Source organism: Micropterus salmoides, unplaced genomic scaffold (genome assembly GCF_014851395.1).
Source record: "Micropterus salmoides isolate LMB-PRFRI ecotype aquatic unplaced genomic scaffold, ASM1485139v1 Ms_hic_scaffold_2, whole genome shotgun sequence".
Classification (NCBI taxonomy): Eukaryota; Metazoa; Chordata; class Actinopteri; order Centrarchiformes; family Centrarchidae; genus Micropterus; species Micropterus salmoides.
The window spans coordinates 39,414,425-39,426,436 of NW_024041150.1; the positions used below are offsets into that span (position 1 = coordinate 39,414,425).

At 38.7% G+C, this 12,012-nt stretch overlaps 2 protein-coding genes and 1 pseudogene across 4 annotated transcripts in view; all 3 read right to left on the minus strand.

Moving 5' to 3' along the window:
• The window catches only part of LOC119912525, a 35,894-nt gene extending 32,575 nt beyond the window's left edge, over nucleotides 1-3,319 (minus strand). The window contains exons 1-2 of the mRNA XM_038731757.1: nucleotides 2,927-3,319; nucleotides 1,405-1,522 (exon numbers count right to left, since the gene is read on the minus strand). Coding sequence (XP_038587685.1) covers nucleotides 1,405-1,513 — 109 coding nt within the window. The 5' untranslated portion in view covers nucleotides 1,514-1,522; nucleotides 2,927-3,319. The remainder of the gene's footprint in view (nucleotides 1-1,404; nucleotides 1,523-2,926) is intronic.
• LOC119912524 (trichohyalin-like) overlaps nucleotides 1-12,012 on the minus strand; it is a 729,783-nt gene that overhangs the window by 394,305 nt on the left and 323,466 nt on the right. The window lies entirely within an intron of this gene.
• LOC119912537 overlaps nucleotides 1-12,012 on the minus strand; it is a 452,474-nt pseudogene that overhangs the window by 266,904 nt on the left and 173,558 nt on the right.

Consider the following 12,012-nt stretch of genomic DNA (forward strand, 5'->3'; position numbering starts at 1 on the left):
TATGTCTTCTTCAGTTGTCTTTTATCATGCAGTATAGTGAGCATTCATTTCAATGTAGGGGTTAGACAAATAAGATGGTATTTTTCAGTTTTGTGTTATACCTTGGAAATAATAAATTCTCAAGTAAATATGAATAACATAATGTTCTGTTAAACTGATGATACTCATTTAACCACAGTAAAGTAATTGTGGGATGAAGTAGGTTGAGAAGAGAGGGTTGAAATGTGATGAGATTTCAAACTGTGCAGACTTAAACATAAATCACATTTTATGATTATTTGTTTAAATGTAGTACAAACAGTTCATCAGTGACTTCCCTAATCACCACTCCAGTTTAATGTGTACAGCTGTTAGCTCAATTATGTGTAAACATTTTTCAGAAAATCCATGGGACAGGGACCAAGTGAGGAAGGGGGCCCAAAGAGGCCGCTTATGTATAGAGCCCAGAATGAGGGCAGCAAGTATGTACGAGAGCTGATATCAGGAGCAGCCTAGTCGAGTCGAGTTGAGTATACAGTTTTGCAGTAGTGAACTGTCTCGCAGCGAGCCCATACAGCTACAGAGAGCCCCAACGGGACAACAGGTCTCCACCTGCTCAGCTGAAAGCAAGCCAACATGTGTCACAGAGTGCTAAGTTAAAGGTTTTAATGCTTTTATTTTAGGGACAGTTTGTTTGGTAATATATAAAAGTTTTTTTTAATGTCAGACTGTAGACTAGGTAGTAAGGTTGTTGCTGCAAAAATACTGAACTGAGGAATGGTGTGAATTATTGAATGTGTGGTGTCCGAACAATAATGCTGCGATGATGTGTTGAGAAGAAATTCGCTTGACACTGTTCAAGGAATTCAGCATCAATTACAAGCTCTGCAGCAGCTTGGAGAGTGACCCAGCCCGATGGCCACTCTGTCTCTCTGTACATCAAACACAGCTTATATAGGACATGTTTAGGTATCTGCTAAATACCATATAAGGGTCCAGTCCCTTCATAAACACTAATCACTACTCTCCCTATCACTGGGTCCGAGGTCAAATTCCATAGGAAGGTTCACTATTTACACACCCATCAATCATTACTCCCCCTTAAGAGTTCACTGAGCCTCTATCCAGCTGCTAGAGTGTTATTTTAAACTGTAATGGTCAAATGCACATATGTTATACACCACAAATGTTAATTAAACTTTTGAGTTGATAAATAAAGATTGTATTTCTTATTTCCAACATCACTTTAAATACACATAATCTGGTCGACGTATATTTTAAGAGAAGAAAACTTAGGTTGCAAAATTGATTGCAGGCCTATAGTGTACATTGATGTTGTTTATTGTTTTGTAGTGTGGTATCACATGGCAGGGATAGAGTTAAACTCAAACAAAGGGTGTTAACATCTATTTGTGTGAAATTTACCTCCACAAGAGTGAGTTAGGAGAAGGAGGACAGCAATGTGATGCAAAACCATTGAACTGAAGCCACTTAGATGAGGTTTCCAGATGAGTCTGTCTATCATGTGAATCATCCTGGAGTTCTGAAAATAAAAGTCAAATAGAAAAGACCAATAAGACCAATAAAATCCAAAATATCTCTCAGACAACCCTGAGGTGAGCCCATGAAGCCCATGCTTCAGACATTTGGTGATGTATGAAATGTATGATCCAGAGTTAATTTCCTTGTATGCATTCACATACCTGGCAAATAAATCTGATTCTGATTCTGACCACACTGGAGGATTTGCTATCTGTTTATGTGTGATTTAATGTGATTGTATTTGTATTTCAAATAATACAGACGAACATAGCAGTTAAGACGAGAGGGAATATAGGACCAAATGGATTTTTAAAATGGCAAATAGGTGGAAATACAGTGTAAACTGCTGTGATTGATACCAGATTACCCTAGCTACTTATAAAAATAGGAGGGGCAACTTCATTCTTTCCACTTATTCCACACTTTCTCTTTCTCTTTTTCCTCATCTACATTATGGCTCAGTTTATTCAACCACTGTATTCATTTATACACCCTCATCCCCCATGTAATTTTTTAAATTATAATTTGGACTTATTTTTGATTAAAGTGTATGAAATGTGTTAGTATGTGCTTTACCAGCTTAGCTTGCTTAGTCCATTAATCTTGGCACTGTCATGTCAGAAAGGGCTTTAAACCGGAGTATAAGCACACATTCCTGTGTCACCACCTAAGAAAAATTTCTGCTATGGGGACCTCCTACCAAACTTGTGAGCCAAAAACCTGACACTGCATTGCTCTCACTTCTACCTCTCCTTTAAACAGACCGTCTTTGTAATAAGCCTGAATGGAAACCTCTTCCAGAAAATTCCAGTGCTGGTTTTGATGGACGTCTGTGCACTAGCTGTCTGTTAAGAATGATGCTGGCTGTACATTTCTGTGCTCGTACTGGCTGAGGCTGCTTGTGTTTCACCTGAGATCTGTGTGACTTGCTAAATATGTCTGGAGCGTGTCTGTGCTTGTACTGGATTTGGATGGAGGCTTTTACTGGCTATGATCAAGCATCTACTCTGCTGACAAACTTAACCGTAGCTCAAACTGACTCCCCAGGCATCTTTTAATACATTTTCAAATGGAAAACACTATTTATACGACATATCTTGACTGAATAAGTGAAGTTTATTATTTACTGAGAGATGTGCATCCATATAGCCCAGTCTGTGCTGCTAATCAACATTTTAATAGTCAATGTGAATCCACTGCTTTCCATCTCGCATTAGTCCAGAGTTGTAACTAAACCTTCAATGTAGCCAATTGTTGCTAACCTCACACATCAAAAAATGACACCAAGGGGTCTGGACAATTTCAGCAGGGCACAGCACATAGAAAGGGTCTATGCATACATTTATTTCTTTTTTGGTTTTCCAAATGCAGGTTACGTATTGATTCATGTAAAAAGTCTACATACCTGTTGTTTATGACAATTTTTCGCCTCACCCAGAGGAACGCAGGATGTCCATTCGAAGTTTGGAATCAAACACCCTTTGTAACCCTCTATCGTCAAATTGCAAGGCACTAACCAAGCAGGATGTTGTAAACTGATTTATTTCCTGGAGTGACAGAACAACTTACAGGTTCAGAGTCCTACTTAAAGGACTAGTCCAGCAAAACAAGGTAGTCCAACAAAAAACAGGATATCCAAAAGGGGGAACGTAACATCCAATATCCAAAACATTAAAACAATAAATAGTCCAGGCAGGTAATAATGAAATAATCCAGGGAAAACACAAACGTAGAGCAGACGGGCTGAAAGACAAGCAGAACTGATAAATGCAGGCTAAGCATCGAGTTGCAGACTGACATGAGCAAACAGGGACTGATTAAAACAGAAAGCTATGTACACTCAAGCAGGGAGGGAGCAAGCATGTGAAACAAGACTGACGCACAGATCTAAACACTGACCACACTGTGACAATAATTTAAATGTGTTGACTTTAAAGTTCCTTTCTGTCAAGCTCAACTGAAACTGTGCAATGTTCTACATCTGCATGTATTTGTTTTCAAGCTTAAAACACTGTGATCTCTGAGTCTGCAGAGCTCTTGTATTCAAACAGACATCAATCCAGCATTCACTTTAGTATCAAGTTAATAAAGCCGATCAAATTAACTTCATCAATCACATCAGAGTGACCGGCTGCCTTATATTAAAGGTCAAATGATCCAACTTACTGTGCATCTGGAAAGTATTCACAGTGCCTTATTTTTTCCACATTTTGTTATGTTACAGCCTTATTCCAAAATGGATGAAATTCATTATTTTCCTCACTAGAGGTAGAGAAGACGTAAGCATAAACCAGATGGTTTTGGTAAGGTGAAAATGTTATTTAATAACAGAGAATAAACAAAAGTCATAACAGACATTGGACAAGTGGGTGCTGCCCTCTGCTGCCTGCTGCCCTCGCCGCCGTCGCAGATGGGGGGTGAGTACCATTGTGACTGCAGCATTGTTTGAGAGGCAGCAGCGCACTAAACAAATCAGGAGGGTTCATCTCCTAACAGGGAGAGGGGGGTCATGGACCCATACACACACCGTATGTGGCTGGGGGGTCCACACGAGCCAGCACAGCCACTGTCGTGGGCTCACAGCCATGCCAATTGCAATCTTGTCTTAATCAAGAGAAGAAGTAGTAGCAGCATAAGGAAAAAATGTCGGAGTCACGGTTCATTCATGCAATCAATTAAAACGTATAAACTCTTAAATTACGATTTTGGCCATAAATATACTTTGCAGATTTCTGGGTGTTATTGTTGTGTCCCTGACGTTAACGTATTTGATGAAACTTTAACACTTTAAAGTGCTAGAGCGTTTCAATAAGATGTTTGTTAGCGAATATTAGCTCGACACTAACGTTACCTATAGCAATTTATGATAATGAACTTCAGTGGTTTCTTTATTTGATTTTATATAAAAAACACATTAGTGTTTTTTAAAGTAAAATGCGCAGGGCACCGCTGAGCATGCTTGCTATCAAAAAGACTGTCTGAAACAAACCAAAATCTAAACACTTTATGAGAGCAGATCAAGAGTATGATTTTGTTCTGTTGTCCTTATAAACAGGGTACGCTGGAAGAGGTGAGCTGCAGGGTATATTCTCCATCTATCTTCTCCACCCTGGATCCTGCAGCAATTTCTGCCAATGTGCAGGTTGACAGTGAGAATGAAGAACAAAATAATAAACATGTTATACTCTCTCCAAGACTCGTTTTTGTTTATATTGTATATTGTTTCCACACTTAATAGGGAAATCGCTGCAAATACAATTGCTTATTCTAGTGTGTGTGTGTGTGTGTGTGTGTGTGTGTGTGTGTGTGTGTGTATGTGTGTTGGAACATATACAGGATAAGCAGCAGATATTTTTTAACTATTTTATTCATTCGCCGTAACTATTTAGTTCAAAAACACCAAAGTACGAGGAGACAGAAAGAACCAGACGTGAGTTTTTATTTTGCACCGTAGAAGCTAGCGGAAGGCACCACGCGGGAGCGCACGAGACTGGAGGCTCCAGGCTGCAGCCAAACAGTCTTGACTCCACGGGTGTGGGGAAGGAGGCAGAGCCAGACAACAGAGGTTCAACGTCCTCCACGCAGCCTGGCGTGCAGTGTGGGGGAAATGTGCTGAGTAGCAGCTTTCCTTGGGAACGCAACGCTGGGCCGGAGCAGGAGGTTGGGTAAATGCGTACGGAGCCACCGCAAAGTACGCGGCTGTGGCTCAGAAGACTGGGAGGAACCCCACATCCGTCAAACCCTCCACTGAGAGATTATGATAGTATGATTTTTGGATTACTCAGTGTAACCAAAATTATTGTGTTTTCTTATATTATTGACTGTTTAAAAGCTGCATCTCACTCAGAATGCTGCTGCTAGTGTTGTATCCCATACCAAGACAATAGAGCACATCACTCCATTTCTAAAACAAATTACCACAAGATATTAGATGTGTTCCAAATGCAGCAATTTTTAAATCCAGGTTAAAAATATTCCTCTTTTCATGTATGATTGAGTAAACTTGCACTCTATTCTTACCCTAAATTACTATATTACAGACAATAGATATAGACCTCTAGTCACTCCCTGTGATGCGTGATGGTTCGATTATATTCCAAAGAAGACATTAACTTCCACTATGATTTATTTTATTTTTATTCTACTCTCAAATTATTTTTTTAATTATTTTTAAAATTATCCTACTTTCTTTTAAGCATATTTGTCCTTTTAATTAGTTTTTTGCTTATATCTATGTAAAACATTAAATTGCTTCTATACAAATGGAGCTATAAATAAATTTGCTTTGCTTTGGTTTTCCATGAATGTAACAGTTACCAACTAATAAATGCAGTTGTCATTACATATATTGTAGTAACAATTTGTGTGTTAAAGATTGCAGTATGAAAATCGAGAAATCAAAAGGTTCCACTTCACATTTTAAAATTCTAAATTTATTTATCAGTATCTCAGTAACAAAACAATTCAATCCTAAACTGACGATAGTTAGCTTTCAAAAGAACAAAAACTTTTAACATCCTGAGCATGTTACCACAATAATACACTGTTGTTCTTGTTGTAATGTTTGGTGGATTGTACACTATTTCTAGTTACACTATTTAATAACCAGACAAAAACTTAAACAAACAGAGAAATCACCTATAAATCATGAATAATTGTTGAAATGAATGAAAATAATTTTAAGTACAATGCTTCTACCTAGTGGCACCTATTATTTTAATGATTGAGGTGGTTACCACTCAATGTTACAAAGTATATTTTCAGCTGCAGGTTATCAAAATCCTAAATTATAGGATTTTGTGTGATTTTTAAATGTAGGTTGAGAACATTTATTATATTTATTTAAAGTGTAAATTCTCTTAGTTGTTATAAAAGAAGTTTCCTTGCTGTGGTTTTATTTGATACTTCAAAGTTGTTTAATGTCATGATGCATTTTCCAATCAAAGTCACATCAGAGAAACTCAGGTGTCTGATATTAAATGTTAATGTTGGTCCAGTATACAGAGAATGAACGTGTGTGTGTCCTTGTATTGCACTTTAATTTTCTTCACTTTTGTTTACTTATGACCTGTTTTAACTCATAACCTTTGGACCTGCTCCATGCTGTATCATGACATCTTTGACATCATGAAATTACCTATTTTCATATTTTCTTAACACCCCCAAATATTGGTTTAGTCCCCCCCTTAGCACAGGTGGAGTAAATATCCTTGCAACGTGCCTGGCAGCATTTCTGATTGGCCAGCACCATTCAAACATTCAAAATGAAATTTAAAATGCAACTTGTGCCAAAGTTTAAATCTAAATATTCAGAATACGAAATGAATAGTCATTCTAGTGTAAAATACTGGACTCAAGACTCAACTCAACTCAACAACACTTGACACTCAGTGTAGCCTGTAACTTAATGACACAGAAAAAAAAAGATGCAATGTAGATAGAGTGACCATAAAAAATGGGATTTCTTAAGCCTAGTTCACACTACACAATTTTTAGTCGCAGACGCTATGTCGAGAGGCGTTGTCACAACCTGGCTCAACAGTAAGTGAGAAAAGAGGGAAACCATACATTCTGAAAATGATACTAGATATTTTAATAATAGCAAATTAAACAAATATACAATTGTAGGTGTCTGTCAGATCAGTGTGTATGCAGTGTATGTGTGAGTGGAGTGTATGGGTGTAAAACACAAAGAAACAAACACAACAGAATCAGTCAGCAGGCCAGGAGAAGAGGCAGATAAATCATGGAGCAGGCTCCTTTATAACCACCTGATCCCCGCCTGCTCAGGTGTGTTGCATCTCACACCAGGTCTCAGCTCCACCCACCAATTACCTGGATTAAAGAGACAAAGCAGCAAAATACAAACAACAAGAGAGGGCCCAAACCTGGGGCCATCACAATACTAGTAACTGAAATTATAATGAATACACTAATATTGGCCATAATCAAACCTTAACAAGTCAGAAAATGGTTTCATTTGTGAATTAGTTGAATTGTCGAATCTTAAGCTGTTGAAATGTTTCAAAAAGGCTTATGTCCGATGGTCTGGCGGTGGCTTTACATTTTTCAGAGAGAGACATGAGACAGAGGTAAAACGCAAGCACAAACGTGGCATTTATTGTCTTCCATACCAACAAGAGGAGACACCGACACCAACAAGCAACAAAAACAACTTGCACTGGAAGTAACTTGCTGCCTTTTATACACTCCCTCCTGCAGGTAATTAAGTGGGTAAAACTACTCAGGGGGGACCACCATCATTTAGAATAATAAATAATTTACCCAAAAACCCAACACCACAGAAAAATAGAGCCCAAAGAATGAATATTTACATAAATACAAATTTCTATCAGTAAATCAATAAAGCATACTCAAAATAACCACATAAGTCAGCATTATTGATGGCTTTACTCCCCCCCTCTCAGCTTCATGGTTTGCTCCTGCAGCTCTTAAGCAGGTGCTTGGGCCTACAACACTCCTTTTACTCCGCCCCCTGCTGAAGGGACAACCAGGAAGAGGTGAGTACTTACATTGTTCATCTTGTTTAAACTAATTTAACAACTAACTGAAATAGAGTAAAAGCAGTCAATACTATATTGTGAACCTTGACTATCCCTGATTGAGGTTTCTTTCCACACAGGCAGGATGGCCAGACCCCCCCCCCCCCCCCCCCCTGTGGAACCACTCACAAAGACAGCTATCAAATGATTCACAAATTAAATAAACAATCAAAATAACAATGTGTATGGCTCCTGCTTTATCAGTTATCCCCACCTTAATACAGACTTGACTATTTCAGGTAATGGAACCCCTGGTCACCATTACAGCTTACTAGAAAGTGTAACCTATAAATATGTTATATCAACATTAAACTTGTTTACTGTTATAATAGAGTACTAATACACAAATTTTACTAGTTACTCCTTCGTGGATAGAGCCTCTGCAGTGGACAGATAGATTTAGCCAGAGCCAGGATGCCATTGTACGAATATTTGCTCCTTTTGCTGCCTCTCTTCTTCAGAGCAACCCGTTCCCCATGTTCTTTTTTACTAAAATTATTGTTGTAATATAAAGTGATTGTGTGCGAAGCTGAAAGCATGACCTACAAAGCTGGTACATATGTGTCAGTGTCAAACAAAAGTGCAACCAAGAGGCCCACATGTCGGCCCTATTAAAGTTCAATAACAGATGCATGGTTACCACCCCCCACACCACTACCCTCACCCACTGTGTGTGTTACTAGTTGGTGGGTCGAGATATTATTAAAGTCACTATTCCTAAGAGTTGTGCATCAACGACAGAAGTAAGTTTATGAAATTTGTGCATTAATTATTTTTTCTGGAAGTTAAATGCCGTTACAGAGTGTTTACTGCTAACAGTAGTTCAGAGTGTTAGTCCTTCATGTTCATGAGTCTAGTAGTTACTAGATGTTACTCCATTGCTATGTGTAGATTGCTTAGTATTAAGTCGAGCAAAGAGCACTTTCTCTTTAGTTAACAGACATACTTCATGTTGGATATGTTCAGTTGAATGTCTGTGTCAGAGTGTGGCTAATATTAATTATGATCATTTGAAAGAAATGAATCGCTAAATGCTTGCTCGGCTGTTTGTTACAGGTGTTGGGTTTATATTGCTCTAACTTAATGTGTATGTTACAGTTTATTCTTATATTCCTATTAAGATAATGATAGGAGCGTTGTATGATGTACAGTATGTGTAACTATATTTGATCACTATTGTGCTCATTCTCACACAAACACACACACATTTATCTCCTGAATACAATAATGTTAAACCATCCTTCCATCTCAACTCTTATTCTCATTTCCTGTATGACGTCAATGCCTGTGCTGATACTTGTGTTGTGCATCCCAGCCTTAAGTAGTGTTCTGGCCGACACTCCAGGTGATAAATGCGACTGGTGCCTTACAGCCCTGCAACCCAGCAGATATCTACCTTACAGTAACACAGCATGGTACATCTTGTGCATCTTAAGGCCCTCACTCTAGGCTTTTACACCAGATGTCAAGTTAGCTGCAGTGAACAAATAATATCTAAGGGAATGAAACAATGCAAGATGATAAGACACAGCGGTAACTGCCTAACCTTTAAAATTGTCAAAAAATTGAGTGGCTCAGCTTTGTTTGAACGCTTAATAGTTGTCTCGCTGAGGTAAGTTTGCACTTCAATGCATGCACATGTGGTGGTTGACTAAAGAGCAGCTTCTACTGTGTGTGAACATTAAAATAAGATGGGCAAGACAACCAATCAAATACACACACACTGAATCCAAAAATGGAGCACCCTTTCAAAGAGGGGCTCAGGCCAGTCATATTCCCAAACAGCTGAGAGACCAAGGAAGTGCCCATTAATTTACACAGGTGCCACCATAGAAAAATAACAGCATTGAAAAAGCATTGAAATACATTATAAAACCACATAAACAAGATATTTGGAATATCTCATAAAACACCACTATATACAGTAGCAGCTTGGCCATCTGGAGTACCGTGACAAATCCCGGTTGGCCGCCTTCTTTAGTCTAAACTTTTTTACTAATACTGAAAAGGTTGAGCAACACGAGCCAAGCCCCCTTCTCCCCTGGCCTGTTGGTCTATTCCTTATGAACATCTGTGCAGGCCTTAGCCCCACCCCACCCATCAGAAATGTAAAAAAGTAACGTCTCGGGTTACGTATGTAACCCTTGTTCAACAAGAAGGGGAACGAGACACTGCGTCGGTGACGACACTATGGGAACGAGAATACCCACTATGCCACGCCGAAACCTCCGCCTGATGGACCTGCTCCAGAAGGGGGAAAGGCATACAGACGCCGCCTCGGCCACGTCTGCACCATGGCATCCAGCCCTAGGGGGATGGGGGCGAGTGGGAGAACCACAGTGGACAGTGCGTAGTCTCTTGAGACGCAAGAGTGACTGACTTTGTCTCCGTTTCCTGTGATATTTACAAAAAATGTATGATGAAGATATAATTTTAGGTAAAACATAATGAATGAATTATATTCTGTTTCACAGGTTAAATGTAGAGGAACTTCTTGGTGACACACAGGAATGTGTGTTTATGACTTTACAACAATTACTCCATTTTAGATCATACATCTGACACTTTACTTCTCAGTGTCCTTGCAATGATCATGTGTGATCAAAAAGACAAAAATCATCAAAGCATAAAAGTGCTGCAGAAGTATCTTTGTGGTGTTTAGCTCTTGTCCTGTGTCCCAACAGTGATGACTCTGATGTTCATGCAGCTGGCTGCACATGCTCAGAAAGTTGGTAAGTAAAGATGATACAAAAACACAACAGTGTAAAGATAACTTTATTTCAGTAGTGTTTGATTAATTCAATGGCTATTGTGTATTTTTCTCAGGGATCTTTTCTGTTTCAGATGCAGATTTTTGGATCATTCCAACCAGACTGCAAGTCTTTGAATATGAGTCTCTCTTTTTAAATGTACAGGCTTCAATGGCTCGACTGGGTGGAATATTTTAAGGAAGATCAAATCAGAAATTGCGATTTGTGGTTTTTCTAAGTGGGGAGTGTCAACTGAGTCATCCTGCACAATTAGAGGTGCTTTTTCAGATGACAGTGGAGAGTACTGGTGTGAGGCTGGATGGGGAGAGAGAAGTAACTCTGTAAACGTCGCTGTCACTGGTATGTTTACATTGAAATAGAAAAACCAGTCCTAACTCATGTTTAATACTGAATAAATATAAAATACTTGTTGACCAGCTGGTTCTGTGATCCTGGAGAGTCCCGTCCTTCCTTTGATGGAGGGAGATCCTGCCACTCTGTGCTGCAGAAACAAGACAACATCCTCTAACCACACTGCTGATTTCTATAAAGATGGCCTCTTCATCAGGACCAGTTCCACAGTAAACATGACCATCCATAGTGTTTCCACGTCTGATGAAGGACTCTACAAGTGCAACATCTCTCTATATTTTGTTTTAACCTTGAATGTGTGATGCTCAGCAGCATTAATGGAATGTGTTTGTCATAAAGTATTTATAACCTAGTTGTACCTTTTGTAACAAATTTTTATCTTATATTTAAGAGTGACTTTTCCTTAAGTAAGATTTTAACTGCTGGACTTTTCTTGTAATATATATTTTTTACTTTTACATAGCCATTCATGTATTTATTACCACAGTTTATTCCTGTATAGTAAAGGAACAGTGTATAGTACTGTGTGTGTGTGTGTGTGTGTGTGTGTGTGTGTGTGTGTATGTATATATATATTCAGACCCCTTTAAATAACTTATAACTCATAAGTGCATTTTATTTCTCAGTAATGTACACTCAGCACCCCATCTTGACAGAAAAAAACAGAAATGTAGAAATATTTGCAAATTTATTAAAAAAGAAAAACTGAAATGGTCACTGTGGCTGAGCTCCAGAGATGCAGTAGGGAGATGGAAGAAAGTTCCACAAAGTCAACTATCACTGCAGCCCTCCACCAGTCGGGGCTT